Genomic DNA, 23337 nt, shown 5'->3' on the forward strand with positions numbered 1-23337 from the left:
GACAGGTAGGAAAAAATTCAAAAGGTAGCAAGTAATATGGCTGAGAAAGAAATCAGGTCTTTTTGCTGTTTTGTTGTGTTGGGTGTTTTTTTTTTTTAAATCATTTAATCAGAAAGAAGCAATATTTATGATGCATCTGTCAGTCTGTTGGAAATTCTGTAGAATGAAACCTGTAAAGAAAGTGTAAACAAAGACAGATTTGGTCACTCAACTTGCTAGAAATAGCAGCTAAATCTCCCTTGAATTACATCCTACCATTTAAAAAAAATTGGGGATAATGCATTGGATAATTTGTTAATAAATACGTTACATATCAGAATGAAACGGGAGATGATCATAAGTCTGGTTGATTAGGTCAAAGCTGGAGCTAAACACAAAATGAGAAAAGAAAAATTAGGATGAGTAGAAAGGAAATTCTAGAAGAAAGCAATTCTGGGGACACCTGCAATCCATTCTCTTTATCTTTTGTCTTAGTCACTGGACTGCTGCCATGCTGGAGCACTGCCTCGAAGGGTTTTAGTCATACAAATTAACTCTAGTACTTATATATTTACTAGCAGAAATACCCGGCGTTGCCCGGGTTAAAGAGAATAATGAAATCTAAAAACGCCGTCTAGACTACGCATCATCTTTATATATAGAGATGTATATACACACACGCACCCAAACACACGTATATATATGTATATCAATATAAATATATGAAAGTCAATGAAGTTTCGTAAAAGAAGGTGATCACGTACATACTTTCTTGCTGTTGTGATTATAACACCTCATTGTAAACTATGTTCCTTGTTTTCCCTTGTGGAGCATATACAAATAGGTTTTTTGTTGCTGCCCACTCTTGAGCAGCCAACATACAGTTGTCCATGTGAGAAGCAGGGCTCTTCCAAGAGAAGACCAGCTACAGACAGTGTTTGACCCTGATATTTGTTTATGGACATGGCAAAAGTCACACGAAGGGGGAATTGTAGTCTTCTGAATGTAAAAGGAATGTCTGCTCCTGATGGAGTAAGAGGAATTCTTGGAATAAAGACGTCATCCCCTTTTGCACATCCAGAAAGAATGGTAGCCTCGATAACGTGTGACATCATTTTCTAAATAATGCTCATCTGTTATGTTCGGGTTAAAATTTCATCAACATCAAAAATATATGAATTTTCATGGGAGTTATGGCCGTTATGCAAAGAATATAATTTCCAAATTTCATAAAGATCCATTCAGTACTTTTGACGTAGTTTTGGATAAGAAAACAAATGACTAATGTGTGTTTTTGTGTGCATGTGTATGTGTGTGTGATGGGTGTATATATGTATAGATATCTGTATGCATGTATATATGTATATATGTGTACATATTACATGTACATCTATATATATATATACATCTACACATATGTATACATATACATGTATGTATAGATCTATATATATATACATATACGTGTACATCTATATGTATACATATACATCTCTCTCTCTCTCTCTCTCTGAAAGTATCTGTCATTACAGTATCGAAATGGTGTACATATACATGTATATGTATACATATACATCTGTCTCTCTCTCTTTCTGTCTCTCTCTTTCTCTCTTTCTCTCTCTGTGAAAGTATCTGTCACTACAGTATCGAAATGTGATTGTTTCAGTTAGTGGAATAGTTTCATTTTTAAAGTGAAAGTATTTGACATGAGTGTTTTTGTTTCACTTTTGACACGTAATACTTAAATAGTGGAGGAGATATATTATGTTGCCGTGTGCTCGAACTCTGCAAGAAGTTAATAATTTTTTTTGACTAAAACACAACTAGAACCCTAAGTAAGGCATGTGTAAAATTTGAATGAAATTGGTTGCGTAGTTCTCGAGTTTTAGGGATTCACACAGACAGACAGACAGACAGACAGACAGACAGACTGACAGACAGACAGACTGACAGACAGACAGACTGACAGACAGACAGACACACATTCTCATTTTTATATATATAGATGTCTGCAACTTATTCTATTAGTCTCTTTTGCAGAACAGCTAAGTTACAAGATGTAAACAAACCAATACTGGTTATCAAGCAGGGGTGAAGGGGACACATACTATTTATATATATATATATATATATATATATATATATATATAAGGATTGAGTAAATGTTTTGGAATGAGAATTTGAAGGTGGGAGATGATACAGAGGCCCCGCTAGTTCAGACAGCAATGAAGACAACAAAGGGGACGAGGTGAGGAAAAGGAAGCAGTCAGACAGAAGAGACAGCATATCTTTGAGACCGACCATAGTTTGTAGTGTGCTGGTGAGTGAATCTCTGTCAACCCAGCAAATGCCCTTCTCCTCCCCCTTTTTTTTAATTCCTTTTCAATATGCTCTGCAATGTTGGTGTTTGCAGCTGCAATACCAACAGAGATATCTGAGCAATACTCTAACCTGGAACTCTGCCACTGTCGGTCCCAAGCCTGGTTGAGGAGGAAGGAGTGTGGTCTGCATAGGATTAACAGCCCTGCGCCATCAATTTTCATCATTGCTATTGAAATGCCAACAAGAGAACATATAAGAGGGTCCTACTAAGGGAAGGTGGCCCTCAGACATTGTACTTGAAGCAAAGTAGAGAAAGCCAAAAGGAAGAAATTGAAGCACTGGCACTGAGCCGGCAGAATTGTTAGCATGTTGGGCAAAATGCTTAGCGATATTTCGTCCATCTTTACATTCTGAGTTCAAATTCCACCAATGTCAACTTTGCCTGTCGTCCTTTTGGGGTCGAGAAAGCAAGTACCAGTTGAGTATTGGGGTCAATGTAATCAATTTACCCAATCCCCTAAAATTGCTGACATTGTGCCAAAGTTTGAAACCAAAATTTGAAACCATGAGAGGTCAACAGAGATTGTGGGACCCAGCATTTGTAGACACTGAAAGTAAAGATTTAGTTGTATATTGTTGAGTGTTACAAATGTTTTCCTTTGGGTGTAGCATAGGAGCAGGTAATGGATGTGTGGTAAGAAGTTTGCTTCCCAAACACATGGTTTTGGGTTCAGACCTACTACAAGGTATCTCAGGCAAGTGTCTTCTTCTACAACCCTGGGTTAACCAAAGCCTTGTAGTGTGGATTTGGTATCTAGTAAACAGAAACTCAAAGAAGCACATCGTGTGTGTGCGCGTGCATGCATGCATGTGTGTGTTGGTGTTTCCTTGTCTTGTCATTGCAGGATAGTTGTAAATGATTGTCATCTATTCCTAATATTCTGTGAAAACATGTCAAGCCATGGGGATGTATTACTTTGCTTGGAAACAAATAAAGGTTGGCAACAGGAAAGGTAATTGGCCAAAGAAAATCTGCCTCAATAAACTCCATCTGATCCAAGCAAGCATGAAAGAGTGGACATTTAAAATGCTGCTGCTACTGCTGATGATGATGATGATGATATATACAAATAAGCACAACATAACCAACAAATTCTGTAATACAGAATTTTTGTGTTTTTGATCATGAGATTGGCTTGGAAGTAAGGGTGGTGCCTTTGACCTTTGCAGGACTTTGATACTGAAATCTGGATAGGAAAGAGAAAAAAAAAAAATCAAGGTATGTACAATAATGTATTGGTAGACTTATCCAACTCATTCCAGCAGAGATGGATGAACAGAGATTAAAATGATATTGACAATGGAAACAATGGTGTTGTTACTCACAATAAAATTTTCTGGATGATTGGGACACATCCATCGGCCTGTTGGAAGTGTAGTTAGTGGAGGATCCAGGCAATCCATATGAAATAGAAGCGAGCAGAAATCACACTGTATAAGAGGGGCTCTCCGACAGCTCCTGGAGAAAAAAAAAACCAAAGCTCTGGAATTAAACTCATAAATAAACAAAGAAAAGAGATTGCTAATATCTGTTCTTTTGTTTTTATTATTATTATTTTTTTTTTTTTGCTTTTGAAACTTCATAACTTTCACCTCCACTTTTACTTCTACATAAATCTAATAACAGTTTATACAGGCACAACTGAAGAACTACCAAATATAAGTGTGAAAAATAAGGGCATGTGTGAATTCAAAAACCCAATTCTTTTAACAGATACATCACACATATTGAGAAGAAAATGGTCAATGTGAAAACAATTACCACCCAGTTGTCTTAGTTTTTCTTTTTTTCTTCCACATAACTTCATTTCACTTTGAAAATGAACAATTTGATTGTGTTAATGGCCTATCAATGTATACAGTGAGTTTCTTTGCCCTAAGAGTCAGGAAGACACTCAGCAAGAAATGGAAAGAAAATTGAAAGAAAACTTATAATTATAATAATGATAATAAATATGAAATTGCAAGAATTTGGAATATGTAAACTGTAAAGTTTGTGTTTGTAGTAATTGGTGCATTAGGGACTGTGAGTAATGATATAGGCAAAGGGTTGAAGGAGAAGACCAATCCTGAGTCAAATCAAATAATAATCCTTTCTTCTATAGGCACATGGCCTGAAATTTTGTGGGAGGGGGCTAGTCGATTATATTGACCCCCAGTGCTTGACTACTACTTAATTTATTGACCCCGAAAGGATGAAAGGCTAAGTCGACCTCGGTGAAATTTGAACTCAGAGCATAGAGATAGACAAAATGCTTAGCAGCACACTGTCCAGTGTGCTAACAATTCTACTAGATCACCACCTTAATAATAACAATGGATTCTCCAGTTGAAGGTGATGTGTGAGTCTTCAGTTTTTGCTGAACAATCTGTGCAGCTGATTTCTTTATAGTGATCAAATGTATGTATGGTACATTGGCTCATTCCTTCCATCAAATTGACGTTGCCTGTAGAAATGCATAAGTGTGCTACATGTCAAATGTCAAAATGATCACAGTCCAACATGAAATGGAGTGTTTTGCTCAAGAACACAATGTGCAGCCTAGTGATTATGAGTGCAGCACCCTAACCACTAGGCCACAAATCTTGGCATCTAAGGTTACTTGCTGTAGCCTGATGATAGAAATTTTTCTTTTCTAACAGTTTAATCTGTTGTGCATATCTGAAATAATAATCATTTCAAATTCTGGCCCAGGACAAGCAAATTTTGGAGGGCAGGATGTTAGCCAATTACACTGACCCTAGTAACAATAACTAACATTAAATTATTAATTATAATTGCTAATAAAATATAATAGATTTTCGATATATCCTCCTATGGTGCTGTTGGACACATCTTCAGCAATGTTTCCTGGAGGTCATTAGGTATTTCAGGCCTTTCAACACCAGACACCCTCACCTAGGCGACCCAGCCAAGCTTATATCTAGTTAACACTATCCTTGGTATCACTGGCCCTTCCCAGTCTAGCACTGCTTCATCTACAGCCATTTCAACCCTTTGTCATTCAAACTGGCCACATCCAACCCAAATATTTTACCTATTTTATGTTCAAACAGACTAGATCAGGCCCCTCACACCCACCCTACAATATCATTCTAAAAATATACAATCACATCATCAAAATCTCAAAGCTACGAGATAATGCATGATTAATTCAAAACAAATGTGAATAAATAAGCATCACATTTGACAGAGTAATCTGAATGCTAAAAGGTTAATTCAAAACAATGTGAATAAATATTACATTTGGCAGAGTAATCCGAATGTTAAAGGGCTGAGGCAACCTATACTGCCTGTGTTGGCAAGCAGCCAGTTGTAAGCTCTGCAGAGTGAGTGGATTGCAAACCTTCTGCAACCCACCCTGATGAGATCACACCTTGCTTATCACCCACTGCCTTAGTATAAATCCACTAATCCTGCATATTTCCTACTCTTACTTGCAATAGCTTCACTGATGCGGAACAGAGAGTTCCAACAGAACTAATTATAATTGCTAATAAATTATTCTAGAACAGCTGCTAATAAATCAATGAAATGAAAACTGGTATACTAACTTATTACACATAAAACACAGTTTTGCAGGTAAGGGGACAAGACCGTTATCTAATTCGTGTGGTAACTTCTTCGGTGGATTCCGGTTGTCTTTCAACCATTTACGTTTACTGGTTCCTACAAAAACAGAAACAAGACTTAAAAGAAGACATTCTGTACTATTTTCATGTAAGATTATGAAGATGGAACATTGAAAAAAAGCTGTAAAGAATTAAATTTGGAACTCACTTCCAGTTATCTAATTTTCCCATGTGGTCTAGTGACTAGGTTCAATTTCTGGCACGGGAATGTTTATTACCATGCAAGCATGGAATAGTGTGCATAAAATAATGATGATTATGATGATGAGACACAGGTGTGACTGTGTGGTTAAGAAGTTTGCTTCCCAACTACATGGTTTCGAGTTCATTCCCACTATATGAGGGGATGCTGAAAAGTGTATTGTGGCTTCAAGGGTATTGGGAAAGGCCTGGTTGGAAGCCCAACCTTCTGAGTTCTTTTACAGGGCTTAGAAAAAAAACTGAAGGACCACTGCAGTGTGTGAGTCTGGGAGGGGAATATGTTAAATGAAATCATAATTAACTGATCCTCCTGTATTTTCTTTTACCCAAAGCCAGGAACTTTTCAGCACTCCCTCATATGGCACTTGGGCATGTCTTCTACTATAGCCCCAGGCCAATTAAAGCCTGATGAGTGGATCTGGTAGGGGGAGAGAGAGAGAGAGAGAGAGTAGTGTGTGTGTCTTTGTCTTGACATTGCATGATGGTTGTAAATGAGTATCACTATCATACAAGCAGTGTCATTCATTTCCAGTATACTGCAGGAATATGTCAGACCATGGGGAAATATCTTCTTAAAAGCAGGTGAGGATTGGCGGCAGGAAGAGCATCCAGCTGTTTCAAAGCAATGCCGCAGCATGTTTGCAGTTCGATAACAGAATCCTATAAAAGGTAAAAACATGGTGAAAAGGTTCTGGAACTATTATTTTCGGAGATTACAGAGGTTGTGCAACCAGAGAGGAACTTTTCTATCCACCATTTTATGTTGTTTCTTCTAATGGAGTTAAGCATTTTTCTCTTTGAGTAAACAGTGGGGAATGGGGTTGAAGATTTTGTTTGGTATTATTGAAAGCTAAACTGGTAGTGGGGAAGGTTTTCAGGTGTAGTTAAAGCATCGGTGTGAGTAATAGTGTCACGTAAAAAGCATCCAGTACATTCTGTAAAGTGGTTCGCATTGGGAAGGGCATCCAGCCATAGAAACCAAGCCAAAACAGAATATGGGACCTGGTGTGCCCCCCCCCCCCCCCCCCCCCGCCTTTGTCAGCCTCAATAAACTTGGAAAAATCTACACTAAAACAACAATGATGACAAGCATTAACACTTTTGAAAGTAATCTACCTGAGACTGCCCCTGGTTCTATAATTCAATTTTTTTATTTTAATATAATCCAAATTAAAACTTGGAGGTTTTAATTTGTTAATTTATGCTCCAAACACCATCTTAGTAATGACAAAGTTATTTTTTAAAATTCTTTGTTATGTTAAGAATTCATTAAAAGAAAAGTAGTTTACTTCAACAGAAATATATCAAACAAGTTTTAAAAAAACAATTAACTAGAAATAAATATCCAGTTAGAGGAAAAAACAAAATTAATCAAAAAGTAATATTTTCATTTTTCCAGGAAGTACAGTAGATGACTACAAACATGTTTTAGCCTTATTCTGATCTCAACAGTGAAGCATAATCTTCACCATGATTTGGAAAAACAGTGATGAAAGAATCACAAGTTAAATGCTTATGTAGGAAAACTAGAGATTAAATAACTCAGAGACCATATGCATGAAAAACAACAGTTAAAGTCAGTGTTGATATATTTAACCATTCAGCATTTAAACCAGCTATGTTTTCCAAATATTCTACCATTTTTATGTTCAAACCAGTCAGATCCAGCCTCTCACACTTACCCTACAATGTCTAAAATCAAAGAATCATATCATTAAAATCTTGCTAGCTTCAAGATAATGTGAGATAAAGCCATTTTCTACCAAAATATGATTCTATATCTTTTACCTTTCATTTTTCACTTGTTTCACTTATTAGACTGTGGCCTTGCTGGGGCACTGGCTTTGAATTTTTTTTTGAATGAATTGAGGTCAAATGACCAATCATTAATTAAAGATTAACGTGTGGAGCCTATAAAAGGCTAGTCAACTACAAAATGCCACAACAGAAATGGGTTTCGCTAATAAGTAAATATCTAGTTAGATTTAAAGGTGTTTAACTTCTCAAGTCTATTTGAAATATGACAAAATCAATAGTATATAATTTTCTTTATGATTTTATTGATTTTACGATAACTGAAGTTGCTGTATTGATCCCATGTTCACTCCAAGCAAAGAAAATAATTATCATGTTACCCTTTATGGATTTCACTTACAAAGCACCTAGTCCACACTGTGAAGTGGTTGGCATTTGGAAGGGCATCCAGCTGTAAAAATCAGGCCAAAACTGACCTCGCCTACATATGTGCTTTGTAAAAAGCACTCAGCCCACTCTGTGGAGTGGTTGGTGTTAGGAAGGGCATCCAGCTGTGAAGACCATGCCAAAACAGACACAGAAGCATGGCACAAGCTCCTGCCTGACCAGTTCCGGTCAAACTGTCCAACCCATGCCAGCATGGAAGGAGGACATTAAACAATGGTGATGATGATGATGACGACTGAATCAACTCCAGTACTTTTTCTCTTTTTTAAAGCCTAGTACTTATTCTATCAGCCTCTTTTGCTGAACTGCTAAGTTATGGGGACATAACACACCAGTCCCAAGTCAAACCGTCTAACCCATGCGAGCATGGGTTGCAATGATGAAAATGATGATGATGATGGTCAATAAATACTGCTGACAAAATTAGAAGTCTACACATAAATAAAAATTAATTAGCTGGTTTAGTTTACCTGGAAGAGGTTCTGTACAAACTATCTCCTTTGGAAGCTCAAACTGAGTTGGGTTGGTGTAGCGAGCAGCCTTAGCAAGCACAAGCAAAGGATGTAACTGGTCTGTGTCCTCATTCATGTCTTCTTCCTCCTCTTCTTCAACTTCCATCTCGGTGACTCCATCTTTTACAGAACGTTTCGCTTCAGACTGGAAGTGCAAAATAAAAAAAATAGAAAACAGAATGGTTGAATGATAACAAATAAGAATTAAAAATTGGAGACAGTAGAAACAGTTCCTATGATCAATAGTTTTAATTTTTGCTGTTTAAACCCATATCAACTCTTTGATGATCATTTTTTTAAAGTTCACAACATATTTCTTATTTACTTTGAAGAACAGAGGCAATATTCATAGTTTCTGTAGACTTTTCTCAATAAAATATTTTTACAGGAGGAAAAGAAATAAAACAAACATTAAAAGTATAAAAGATTAAATTATCCATGTAAAAAATTTCATTACTACCTCACCAAAGAAACACAGAAAAAGAAAAAGTGGGGAGGGGAATTAAGTAGTAGAAGTTAGGGAGGAGGAGGAGGAGAGGAAGTAATGGGTTGTACATCCCAGAACATTGCCTGACCAATACAATACAATAAAATAAAATGCTTATAAGTCGTAGTCATAGTCGTGGTTGATGCTGGTGGCACGTAACTGGCATGTAAAAAGCACCTTTCAAGAGTTAGGCCTCACAGAGGCAAAGTGTCTGATGCCAGTGGCACGTGAACAGCACCTTTCAAGAGTTGGGCCTCACAGAGGCAATGACGAATAACCGAAACCTTTAGTATTATACCATGCTTGAGAAGAAGACCCATCAAGCCTAGTAAAATTGTAGTTGTGGCAGATACTGGAATCGTGCAAATGGCACATGTACTGGTGGCACATAAAAGCACCCATTACACTCTTGGAGTGGTTGGTGTTAGGAAGGGCATCCAGCTGTAGAAACTATGCCAAATCAGACTGGAGTTTGGTGCAGCCTTCCAGCGCTGGTCAAGCCATCCAACAAAGCCAGCATGGACAACAGACATTTAATGATGATGATGATTTCATTATGTTCTAAGTTCAAATTGCTCTGAGGTCAACTTTGCCGTGTTGCAAAAAAATAAGTACTAATCAAGTACAGGAGTCAAAATAATATCCTGCAAAGTTCCTAAAATGAAAAAATTTATGGTGGCTTCAACATCATCATCATCATCATCAAAGTGTTTAACTTCTCAAGTCTATTTGAAATATGACAAAATCAATAGTATATAAGCACCTAGTCCACACTGTGAAGTGGTTGGCATTTAATATCTGCTGGCACAGGGTGGACAGCTTGACAAGAACTGGCAAAGTCAGGGTTCATAGTCTGTTTTGGCTTGGTTTCTATGGCTGGATGCCCTTGCCAATGCCAACCACTTTACAGAATGCCTTTTACATGGCATCATCACCAGTGCTTTTGCTGTGGCACCAGAACCCACACCAATGCTATACAACAACTGAAAACCTTCCCCATTGTACCGTTTTAGCTTTCAATAACACCAAGCAAAATCTTCAACTCCATTCCCCACTATTTACTCAAAGAGAAAAATACTTAACTTCATGAGAAGAAATAACATAAATTGGTGAATAGAAAACTTCCTGTCTGGTTGCCAAGCCTCTGTAATCTCCAAGAATAATAGTTCTGGAAAATTTCCACCATGTTTTTACCTTTCGTATGATTCAATCATTGGACTGCAACCATGCTGGGGCATTGCCTAGAAAGGTTGCAGTTGAATAAACCCTGCTCCAGGACCCATTTTTAAGTCTGATGCTCCATTACCGATTGCAAATATGCAATATATGTGTTTTGCTTGTTCGCCAATATGCTGTGATTTAGTGCAGTGGGGATGACTCCCTCAAATCACTGGGTGCTAAAACACCAGTCTATGACTTTCAAGCAAAACACTTACATTGAGTATATGAAGTCGATAATGTTTAAAACACCAGTGCTGCTTCCAATTCATAATTGAATGAACATACAACTCACCTCAGCAGCTAATAAGGTACAACGACGACAAACCCACTCTCCAGATGGTACGTCATCTTCTGTTAAAGGGGGATCACTGAAAAAGAAGATGCCAGAACAAGTAGTTAGCAAGCTATTCAAAATATATTTTAATAAAGAAACATAATGTTGAATATTACAAAAAATATATATTAACAACAGAGGCAGTATTAATACTGTGCGGTAATATTTATCCCTCCTTAAACGTGGATGTTTTGTAAGAACAAACTAAATTACAGTGGATACCAATGAGAGAAACTCTGAAACCAACAGCCAATATGACAGTTTCTCTCAGGTTATCTACTGCAGTATAGTTTGTTCTAACAGAACATTCACGTTTAAATGGGGATGAATATAACTTCTCAAAGGAATATTAACTGACAGTACAGCTTTTTTATTTTTTACTTGTTTAAGTGACTGAATTGTGGCCATGCTGGGGCACTGACTTGAAGGGTTTAGTAAAACAAATTGACCCCAGTACTTATTTTATTTCTAAGCCTGATACTTATTCTGTTGATCTCTTTAGCTGAAATGCTAAGTTACAGAGATGTAAATAAACCAATACCAGTTTTCATAGTGGTGCACACACACACACAAAAATAACAACTGATGAGAAATGGGACCAAAGAGGACAATGGAAACAATCGATATGATGAGAGTTTACATATACTTACTGACATTGCAAATGAAAGGCAGCTGGACATCGGTCACAGCACAGTAGGTCACCACCTTCTTTACAGCTATCACAACAATCGTGGTTGACAGTACGTCCAGGGCGTCGGTACTCTCTCACCGGTCTTTTGGGTTTTCTGGAAGGATCTTCAGAGGTTGGTGGAGCTACCAACTTTAAGATTTGCTGTTAATGGAGGTAAAATGAAGGACAAAAATGAGTCAAAGACAGGCAGATAAGGTTATCAGAGAGACAGACAACTAGGTTTTAACAGACAAGTCAGAATACATATAAAAGCCACATCTCTCAAGACACCTGTGCTTATCCCTCTACCATACTTTAGCCTCTCAACGCCAGGCATTAAGCCACTTTTCCTTCTACTGCAACCCTGTTCAGTTGAAGGTTTTTTCTCTGTGTTGCAAGTTATTTAGCAACCTCACTAGTGCTGGTGCCATGAAAACAGCATCTGGTATACTATGTAAAATGGTTGGCATTAGGAAGGGCATCCAGCCATAGAAACCAGGCCAAAACAGACATTGGAGCTGGATGCAGTCCTCCACCTTGTCAAACCATCCAACGTATGGTAACAAGGAAGATGGATGCTAAATGATGACAATGGACACAGTCATACACATGGTTGCACAGTAAATTGTTCCCATGCTTGTTTTATGATGGCTGGGTCTTTTTTTTAACAAACTGTCTTGACATTTATTATTTCCTTCATAAGACTTAACTTTCTGAGATTAGTCGTCACCACTTTTTCTTGTGTGTTCTTCAGTCTTCCTCTTCTGCAGCTTCGTTCCCTCGGGATCACTTAGCACTTCTTTACCCATTCATCATCATCATCATCCATGCCCACACACTACATTCCATACCTCCACATTCTTTCTCAATGTGTATTACAACTGAGTCCTATTAACCCTTTTGATAATAATCCCACCTGAGACAGCCCATCATTCTCTGGTACAAACTTCTTGTTTTAAAGTGATTTAAATTAAAACCTTCCATCAAAATTTAAAGCTAATTTCTATTCCAAACACCAGCTTAATAACTGACTAAGCCCTTATTTTCAAAATTAACAAAAGCAGTGTATTCCAACAGAAATATGGTAACAAAAGGACTAACATCATCATCATCATCATCATCATCATCATTTAGCATCTGCTTTCCATGCTGGCATGGGTTAGACAGTTTCACAAGAGCTGGTAAGTCAAAAGACTGTGCCAATCTTTACTTAATATTTGCTTTATTTACAGTGCAACCAGCCCTTGTTTGGAAAACTCAGTAATCTGGAATGGCTTTGGAACCAAAGGGATCAGTCCCTATAAATGTGTGTATGTGTGTGTGTGTGCATGTGTATGTTTATGTGTGTGTGTGTATATATATATATATATATATATATATATACACACACATATATGTACATACATACACACACATGCATGCATAGACACACACACACAGAATGAGAGAGAGAGAGAGAGAAGGAGAGAGAGAAATTCTAACAACGATACATGTAAGTGAGTAAACAAACCTGTTTCTAAGAAAGTCAAAAGAATAAATCAAATTGACAATAAATGACAATAAATGTGACCAACCACAACCATCCTGGTGTGTCTTTCAACATATCTAAGCTGTTACAGAGTCTTTTTTACTAACAAATGACAGCAATGGACACTGAAAAATATCTCACGTTAATTTTCCCCACAGGTGTCCTCTTTGCCATGCTTACATGTCAAGGTGGTTTAACTAAGCAGAGATGTTTGTCTTCATGCTGACTAAATCACTAGATGTGTCCTAGTTTATCCAAACTCAATGAATTAACAATGACTCACTTGTCACATTTATAAAATAAGATACAACAGTAAAAACATTGGTCAGTCATTACACTTATTGTTTGTCATCAGTGAAGCTGGATGTGCAATGATGGCTGTTGATGCTGTTTAATACCAGGTCAGACTGAATCCAATAGATACATATATTTTATATAATATGTATTCTTTTATTTTTTTTACTTGTTTCAGTCATTTGACTGTGGCCATGCAGGAACACTGCCTTACAGGATTTTAGTCAAACAAATCAACCCCAGGACTTATTTTTTTCAGCCTAGTGTTTATTCTATCGGTCTCTTTTCCTGAACCGCTAAGTTACGGGGGGGGGGGATAAACATACCAACACCGGTTGTGAAGCATTGATGGGGGGGACAAACACAGACACAAAAACAGATATATATATATTTATATATATCGTCACCAAAAGACAAAGCCCTTATCTGTTGACTAACAAAGGTGACAACCTCCCAACAACAAGTGAGAGTGTCAGATTATCAATGATTTCAGATTGAATTAATCCTCATTAGTGACACTTTATTGCCTAGGGCTAAACTGAACTTGTCTTGATAATTTATAGAAAATACCAAAGGAATCAGTGGCTGATTTGGTAAAATGGTAAAGTGAAAATTGTGCCTTTTGGTTTCTAATTTTGTGACTAGCCACCAAATCCACTCACATAATCATCATCATCATCATCGTTTAACGTCCGCCTTCCATGCTAGCATGGGTTGGACGATTTGACTGAGGACTGGTGAAACCGGATGGCAACACCAGGCTCCAATCTAATTTGGCAGAGTTTCTACAGCTGGATGCCCTTCCTAACGCCAACCACTCAGAGAGTGTAGTGGGTGCTTTTACGTGTCACCCACACGAAAACGGCCACGCTCGAAATGGTGTCTTTTATGTGCCACCCGCACAAGAGCCAGTCCAGGGGCACTGGCAACGATCTCGCTCGAAAACCCTACAAGGCCAGTCAGGCGGTAGGTACACGACACTGCTTTCCCCCTTCCCAGGCTACAGGCCCACACCCCCAACACCCATACTGTTAGGATTGGCACTTTCAACGTCGGCACGCTGAAAGGTAGATCTGGTGAAATTGTTGAGATGCTTGAACGGAGACGCGTAGATATGTGCTGCATCCAGGAAGTAAGATGGAGAGGAGGTTCTGCGAGGTTCCTCACAGGCAAAGAACACAGGTACAAGATTTTCTGGGCAGGGAACACTGACGGGGTCGGGGGCGTAGGAATACTTCTAGCGGAGAAATGGGTGGATAAGGTAATCGAGGTCGTTAGAGTAAGTGACAGAGTACTTAAGATTAGACTAGTGCTTCATCATAGATTAGCTACTGTCATCTCAGCCTATGCACCTCAACCGGGGCTACCAGATGGTCTGAAAGACCAATTCTATGACACCCTCTTGCAAACTACCTCGTCGACGAGTGACAGGGACCTTCTCTTTGTGGCTGGAGACTTCAATGGTCATGTCGGACGTCGTGCTGGAGGCTTCCATGGCATACATGGAGGCTATGGCTTCGGTTCCCGCAACGAGGAGGGAACCAGACTGCAGGAGTTCTGTGATGCAACCGATCTTATGGTCTGCAATACCAACTTCAGGAAACCTGCCAGTCACCTAGTCACCTACCGCTCCGGCAGACACTCTAGCCAAATCGACTACATCCTCGCCAGAAATAGGGAAAGAGGGCGGCTTATAAATGCCAAAACCTACCCTGGCGAAGAATGTACCCCACAACATAGATTAGTAGTTAGCGACTTTGGGATCAAGGCAAAATGGGTGCCCAGAATTAGACCGGCTTGGAGGAGAAGGGTGTGGAAGCTTAAAGACCCTGCAAATGGAGAGAGACTTAGAGACAAGTTACTTGAAGCATTTAACGAAATAGAAGGGGATATAGCATCATACAACGTGGAAGACAATTGGAGATTTCTGCGGGACAACCTGTTGAAAGCCACCAACCAGATTTGTGGGTGGTGTAAGGTCCCCTCCCGACCCAGAGTAACGTGGTGGTGGAACAAGGAGGTAGACAGGGCTATTAGACAAAAGAAACAGGCTTGGAAGGACTGGAAGAACGGTGGTAGCAGGGAATTGTACCAATGTGCCAGAAGGGAGGCTAGGCGACAGGTTTATTTAGCCAGAGGGGAAGCAGATAAGAAAAGATTTGCCAATGTTCTGCGCCGTGAGGACCAAAGACTCGAGGTATTTCGTGTTGCAAGACAGTGTAGGAGAGAGAATAGTGATGTTGTAGGAGAGAAATGTGTTCGCATGGATGATGGTACGCTTGCACTAAATGAGGATGCAAAGAAAGAGGTCTGGAGATGCCACTACGATAGATTGCTTAATAAAGAGAATGAATGGGAGGAAGAGAGCCTGCCGTATGTCGACCCAATAGAGGGACCAGCTATCCGAGTTGATAGTACCAGGGTAGATAAAGCAATTAAGAGTATGAAGACCGGGAAAGCCCCCGGCCCATCAGGAATCACTGCAGAGATGCTCAAAATATCTGGCAGTGTTGGCTATAGCCTAGTCACCCATATTACAAACCAGGTGATACACGAAGGAGTCATACCCAATGACTGGTGTAGCAGCATCATAGTCAACTGCTACAAAGGTAAAGGTGACGCTTTAGATACAAATAATTACAGAGGCATCAAGCTGTTAGATCAGGTTATGAAAGTTACAGAGAGGGTCATAGCCCAACTAATTAGGGAGCGAATCAATTTAGATGAGATGCAGTTTGGGTTAGTGCCAGGTAAAAGCACTACTGATGCCTTATTTTTAGTGAGACAGCTGCAGGAGAAATACCTAGCTAAGGATAAACCTCTGTACCTGGCTTTCGTTGACATGGAGAAAGCCTTTGACAGGGTCCCCCGATCCCTTATCTGGTGGTCAATGAGGAAACTTGGGATAGAAGAATGGTTAGTGAGAGCTGTGCGAGCCATGTACAGAGATGCTGCCAGTAAGATGAGGGTTGGAAATGAGTACAGCAATGAATTCCGGGTAGAGGTAGGGGTCCACCAAGGTTCCGTCCTCAGCCCCCTCTTATTTATCATAGTCCTCCAGGCAATCACAGAGGAGTTCAAGACAGGTTGCCCCTGGGAGCTCCTCTATGCTGATGACCTTGCCCTAATTGCGGAGTCACTATCAGAACTAGAGAAGTTTCAGGTGTGGAAGCAAGGTCTAGAATTGAAGGGCCTTAGAGTCAACCTAGCTAAAACCAAAATCCTAATAAGTAGGAAGGTAGATAAAACACAAACCCCTTCAGGTAGATGGCCCTGCTCAGTATGTAGAAAAGGAGTAGGTAGTAACTCTATAAGATGTACCCGGTGCAAGCTATGGACACATAAGAGGTGCAGCAACATCAAAGGCAGGTTAACTAGCAAGTTAGTTTTTGTTTGTGGCAGATGTTCAAGTGCAATAAAGACTGTAAACAAACAGGAAACAACTTCTATCTCATTCCAGGGTGAAAAACTAGAGGTAGTCGATAGCTTCCGCTATCTGGGTGCTTTTACGTGTCACCCACACGAAAACGGCCACGCTCGAAATGGTGTCTTTTATGTGCCACCCGCACAAGAGCCAGTCCAGGGGCACTGGCAACGATCTCGCTCGAAAACCCTACAAGGCCAGTCAGGCGGTAGGTACACGACACTGCTTTCCCCCTTCCCAGGCTACAGGCCCACACCCCCAACACCCATACTGTTAGGATTGGCACTTTCAACGTCGGCACGCTGAAAGGTAGATCTGGGCAAAGTTTAGAGAGCTCTTACCCCTGCTGGCGACAAAAGGACTCTCACTCAGAGTAAAAGGCAGACTGTATGACGCATGCGTACAAACAGCCATGCTACATGGCAGTGAAACATGGGCTGTAACTGCTGAGGACATACATAAGCTCGCAAGGAATGAAGCCAGTATGCTCCGTTGGATGTGTAATGTCAATGTGAATACCCGTCAGAGTGTAAGTATCTTGAGAGAAAAGCTGAACATTAGAAGCATCAGTTGTGGTGTGCAAGAGAGACGATTGCGCTGGTATGGACATGTGGTGAGAATGGATGAGGATAGCTGCGTGAAAAAGTGCCACACCCTAACAGTTGAGGGAACCCGTGGAAGAGGTAGGCCCAGGAAGACCTGGGCTGAGGTGGTGAGGCAAGACCTTCGTACATTGGGCCTCACCAAGGCGATGACTACTGACCGAGACCTTTGGAAATGTGCTGTGCGTGAGAAGACCCGGCAAGCCAAGTAAGATCGTTGCCAGTGCCCCTGGACTGGCTCTTGTGCGGGTGGCACATTTGATGCACCATTTTGAGCGTGGCCGTTGCCAGTACTGCCTGACTGGCTCCCGTAGGATTTTCGATTGAGATCGTTGCCAGTGCCCCTGGACTGGCTTGTGCGGGTGGCACATAAAAGACACCATTTCGAGCGTGGCCGTTTTCGTGCGGGTGACACGTAAAAGCACCCACTACACTCTCTGAGTGGTTGGCGTTAGGAAGGGCATCCAGCTGTAGAAACTCTGCCAAATTAGATTGGAGCCTGGTGTTGCCATCCGGTTTCACCAGTCCTCAGTCAAATCGTCCAACCCATGCTAGCATGGAAGGCGGACGTTAAACGATGATGATGATGATGATGATGATATATATATGTCTGTACGTATTGTCGTCGTCGTTTAATGTCCGCTTTCCATGCTAGGCTATATATACTAATTAATAACAGTTTGATTCAGCTCCATGCAACTTCAAAGGCTCAAATGAACCTATCTTGTCAGGTGTATAGAAATCAACAGACAAGATTGATTTGGCAATGGTGTGAATTGTTATTACACCAAATATGTAATTCCAGCCAAATGTTTTGAGTGTCACTTTCTTTCATTTGTCCACCGTCTACTCATTCATGTTTGTGTGTGTGTGTGTATCATCCTCAGTATTGTTTCACGTCCCCCTTCCATGCTGGCATGGGTTGGACAGTTTGACAGGAGCTGGCCAGGAAGGAGCCTGCACCAGACTTCTGAGTCTGTTTTGACATGGTTTTTATGGCTGGATGCCCTTCCTAACACCAACCACTCCATAGAGTGGGCTGAGTGCTTTCAACGTGGCACTCACACAGGCGAGGTCAGTTTTGACATGGTTTTTACGGCTGGATGCCCTTCCAAATGCTAACCACTTTACCGTGTGGACTGGATGCTTTTTATGTGGCACCTGCACTGGTGGAGTCACTAAGTGACATTGCAAGACAAAAAGTCTTTGAGAGGGGAGGAGGCACTGGAGGATGTGATTTTGTGACAGAGAGGCAGTAACAGATGTCTTGCTGTAAAGGAGGTGCATGGTTACCCAGCCAGGAAAGGGAGAGTGAGAGGAAGAGAAAGAGAGTGAGAGTTAACAGGAATGAGAGCAGAAACAGTTACCTAGAGAGAGAGAGTGGGAGTTAACAAGAGATGTGCTGCTTTAAAGGAGATACGTGATTACTCAGTCAGAGGGGAGAGCAAGGGAAAGAGAGAGAGAGAGAGTAGGAGACAACAAGAGCAGGAGAAGGGAGACGGTAAGAGCCAGGGTATACTTGCAAGGAACAGGGATCAGAGAATAGAGTAAGGAAGAGGGAGATGAATTGTGATATATAAGAAACAAGTTAAAAATAACGGTCATTACATGTTTTTCCTTTATTGGAACAAATTTGGCTTACAGACGTTTCCAGTAGTCATTACAACTATAATGATTACTGGAAACTTCTGTAAACCAAATTTGCTCCAATAAAGGAAGAATATGTAATGACCGTTATTTTTAACTTGTTTCTTATATATTACTCTGTGTAAAAACCAGTTTGTCTGAGCCCATCCACAGATTTACAATATAGAATTGTGATGAACCATAACCTTGAACTCTACCAAAAGATTACCTGGAGTTCTTCACTAATCTAAGTAATATTGTTAGCCTGGTGTGCAAACAGAGAGCTTACGAAGTATTCTGCCCCGATTGATAATCCCTCACTATTCTGTCTGTCTGTATGTATGTGTGTATGCATTCATGCATGCATGTATGTAAAAGCAAACTTTGTTTGTTTGTTTACGTTCATCGTAATTTGAATTTAATATATATATATATATAAATATATGTAAAAGTTTTTGTTTGTACCCCCACTGTTGCTTGACAACGGATGTTGGTATGTTTACATCCCTATAACTTAGCGGTTTGACAAAAGAAATCAATAGAATAAGCGCTAGGTTTACAAAGAATAAGTCCTGGGGTCGATTTCTTTGAAATGGCGATGTTATGCCTCCATTCATCTTCCCACATGGCCTCAGACTCAACATGGAAGCCTACATCAAGTGCCTGGAGGAGGTAGTGCTGCTCTGAGTCAAGAGTGTGGCTGCTGGAAGACCTTATGTCTGGTGACAGGATTCTGCACCATGCCACACAAGCAGGAGAACCCAGTTATGGCTGTCAGACAATTTCTGCAACCACACCACCCCCTAACATCTGGCCATCTAACTCCCCAGACTGCAACCCCTTTGATCATTCTGTGTGGGGTGCAATTCAGTGAGAGACCAATAAAACTCCTTGTAACACCAAAGATGAACTGAAGACAGCATTCACCAACTTCAACAAGGAGACCATCCAGAAGAGTTGCAGGAGATTCTGAAGTCGTCTGGAGGCCGAAGTTGAAGCCAATGGCGAGTTTATTGAATCAATTTATTCTGTAGTATTTCAAGATATTTTTATGTAATCTTGGTAAACATATCTGTTAAAATGAGATGTCAGTGTTATTTTCATTTTTGCATAATTTAGATGACAATATATTCACCACACCCTGTATATATATTATATACACACACACACACCTCTGTCTGTTCCCCACCACTATTTGACAACCAAGGTTAGTGTGTTTATGTGCCCATAATCTAGTGGTTCAGTAAAGACAATGATATAATAAGTGCCAGATTTTACCAAAATATAAGTACTGGGGTCGATAAGTTCAAATAAAATCCTTCAAGATGATGCTCCAGCATGACTGTACTCTAATGAAGAAAACAAGATAAAAGATGAGAGAAAAGTTGGACCTAAGAAGCATCAGATGTGGTGTGCAAGAGAGACAATTGCGCTGGTATGGTCATGTGGCAAGAATGGATGAGGATAGCTGTGTGAAAAAGTGCCACACCCTAGCGGTTGAGGGAACCCGTGGAAGAGGTAGACCCAGGAAGACCTGGGATGAGGTGGTGAAGCATGACCTTTGAACATTAGGTCTCACTGAGGCAATGACTAGCAACCGGAACCTTCGGAAATATGCAGTGCATGAGAAGACCCAGCAAGCCAGGTGAGACAATAACCTGTGGCCTCTGCCAGGAGTGTAGCCAGCTCACTTATTCGTCTCTTTACATCACTGGACATTAAACTCTGCTTGTGAAGATCTGTTGAGGCAAGTGAAATCGAAATTGAACCAAATTCGACGACTGGCACCCATGCCAACCTCTCCTTCATTGGACACTAAACTCGGCTTGTGAAGATCTGTTGGGGCAAGTGAAATCGAAATCGTAATTGAACCATATTCGATGACTGGCACCTGTACCAGTGGAGCACTAACAGCACCATCTGAGCGTGATCATTGCCAGAGCAGCTGTCTGGCTTCCGTGCCAGTGACACGTAAAAAGCACCATTTGAGTGTGATCGTTACCAGCGTCACCTTACTGGCACTGTGCCAGTGGCATGTTAGAAAACATTCAAATGAGAACGTTGCCAGTGCTACTGGACTGGCTCCTGTGCAGGTGGCACGTAAAAAACACCATTTTGAGCGTGGCCGTTGCCAGTACCACCTGACTGGCCCTCGTGCCAATGGCACGTAGAAGCACCCACTACACTCTCGGTGTAGTTGGCGTTAGGAAGGGCATCCAGCTGTAGAAACTCTGCCAGATCAGATTGGAGCCTGGTGCAGTCAGTCATCCAGTTCACCAGTCCTCAGTCAAATCCTCCAACCCATGCTAGCATGGAAAGCGGACGTTAAACGATGATGATGATGATATATGTCTATCTATCTATCTATCTATCTATCTATATATATATATATATATATATATATAAATGCATACACACACACACACATAGGCTAATCTTTCAGCTAAGTCTGATGTAATGAGTGAACGTGTGATATTGCTTCATCTGCTCGACAGAAAACGAAGGTGCCACATAAAAAGCATTGGCGTGAAAGCAGGTGCCACGTAGAAATCACCCAGTACACTCTAAAAAGTGGTTGGCTTTAGGAAGGGCATCCAGCTATAGAAACCAAGCCAAAACAGACGATGGCACCTGCTGCGGCCCCTGACCTTTCCGGTTTCTGTCAAGCCACGCAATCCATACTAGCAAGGAAAATGAACATTAAATGACGATGATGATGACGCTGGTGATGATGATGATGTTGATGATGACGAAGACGACGACGCCGACGAAAACGATGATATCGTCCGATTTTGTTTCTTCGTTACTTTCTGAAAATGAATATTTCTAAATGAAATTTTGCAGAAATACGTTTTCGAGAATGTAAATAAGAATCATGTTGATAAAATTTAGAAAAGAATTCTTCTGAAGGAGTTTCGTCTCTCCTCTCTTCTATCCCGATTTTGTTGTCACTAATTTACGTAACTTTAGCATTTTTGACATTTGAAACATCAAACATTAAGTTATCTACACTTTCGAAAATGCATTCTGCAAAATGTAATTTTAAAATATACATTTGAAGAATTATGAATAAACAAAGTCAGGAAGGTAGAGAGAAAGATCTGCTATCGATATAATCCTAAGACCCACTTTTGAAAACAGCTCTGTAAAATTTAATTTCAACCTATGTATTTTCCAAAAGTCCTGCAGAAACAAATTCGTTCCATAGATTTATAACGACGAACTCAAGGATTTAAAAGAAAAACACTTCAAAATCTGAACAACGCGACGATTGTCTCCCCTTATTATTTTCGGTGTCAACGAAAGGCAGTAAGTACCTAAAATATATTCCGTATCTTCCCACACATTTATTATCAAAGATCGTTCAAAGAATTTAAGAACCCCATTATTTACGTTAAATGTAAATGTCTCTCTCTCTCTACATATATATATTTATTTATCCAACTTCCACTGCGCGATATTTTCCATGGCGAAATGTAAATCTTAAATAGTAAAGAAAACCACTTTGAATCGCATGTGAAAAAATAAGTCACGATGAAACAAATAATACTCTACCAGTTTAGTTCACAAAATAGACCCAGTACTTAAATGTATTATGTTCGAAATGTTAGCGCCAAGCATAGTTTAGGCATAATCAAAATTTAGGTTAGTTAAAATGAGTGTAGGACAAAAGCCCCATAGTTCAAGTGTGAAAGTGGACAGAAGCCCCAGGGTTATATTTTTCGATTATTTTTTCTTTTTTTTTTTCCACCTTTAACTTGTTTCAGACTGAGGCCATGCTGGGGCACCACCTTGAAGAATTTTTAGTCGAATCTAACGACCCCAGAATTATTTGAAATGATTTTCAACCAGCACACGAACTTAAACCTAGAAAATAACTCCAAATGCTTGAAATAACCCAAATCTCTTGAAATTTTTTTTATAACCAACTCGGTTTTTTTCTTTTTTCTAAAAATCTTTTAACTTGTTTCAGTTATTGGACTGTAGCCATAGTGGGATACCAGCTTGAAGAATTTTTGGTAGCAGAAAAATCTGCATTTTAAAATGTATATTTAAAGTCTTTTGTTTTCTTCTCTCAATACTTAGAGATTGATGAGAATAAGTTGACCTTTTGAACTTTCTCCGGCCGTTGAAGGTCTAACAGAATTATAGCGCTGATGGCCAGTCATTCAAACGTACTTTTTATCGTTTTTATTCTTTCTACATGTTTCTTGAAGTAAATGCTTTCCCTTTTGTTAGAAT

The 23337-nt window shown here is 39.9% G+C and overlaps 2 protein-coding genes across 3 annotated transcripts in view; one reads left to right on the plus strand and one right to left on the minus strand.

Annotated features, from left to right (window-relative positions):
* The window catches only part of LOC106874421 (PHD finger protein 12), a 63101-nt gene that overhangs the window by 26678 nt on the left and 13086 nt on the right, over positions 1-23337 (minus strand). For both annotated transcript variants that reach the window (XM_089341471.1, XM_089341470.1), the window contains exons 2-6: positions 11602-11783; positions 10910-10985; positions 8868-9054; positions 5917-6031; positions 3688-3820 (exon numbers count right to left, since the gene is read on the minus strand). In XM_089341471.1, coding sequence (XP_089197597.1) covers positions 3688-3820; positions 5917-6031; positions 8868-9015 — 396 coding nt within the window. In that variant the 5' untranslated portion in view covers positions 9016-9054; positions 10910-10985; positions 11602-11783. The remainder of the gene's footprint in view (positions 1-3687; positions 3821-5916; positions 6032-8867; positions 9055-10909; positions 10986-11601; positions 11784-23337) is intronic.
* Positions 21754-23337, plus strand: part of LOC106874422 (RPA-interacting protein A) — a 61255-nt gene continuing 59671 nt past the window's right edge. The window contains exon 1 of the mRNA XM_089341474.1: positions 21754-22404. The gene's annotated coding sequence lies outside the window, so the exon portion shown is untranslated. The remainder of the gene's footprint in view (positions 22405-23337) is intronic.

The sequence above is a fragment of the Octopus bimaculoides genome, chromosome 24 (genome assembly GCF_046866305.1).
Source record: "Octopus bimaculoides isolate indiv1 chromosome 24, ASM4686630v1, whole genome shotgun sequence".
NCBI classification, from domain to species: Eukaryota; Metazoa; Mollusca; class Cephalopoda; order Octopoda; family Octopodidae; genus Octopus; species Octopus bimaculoides.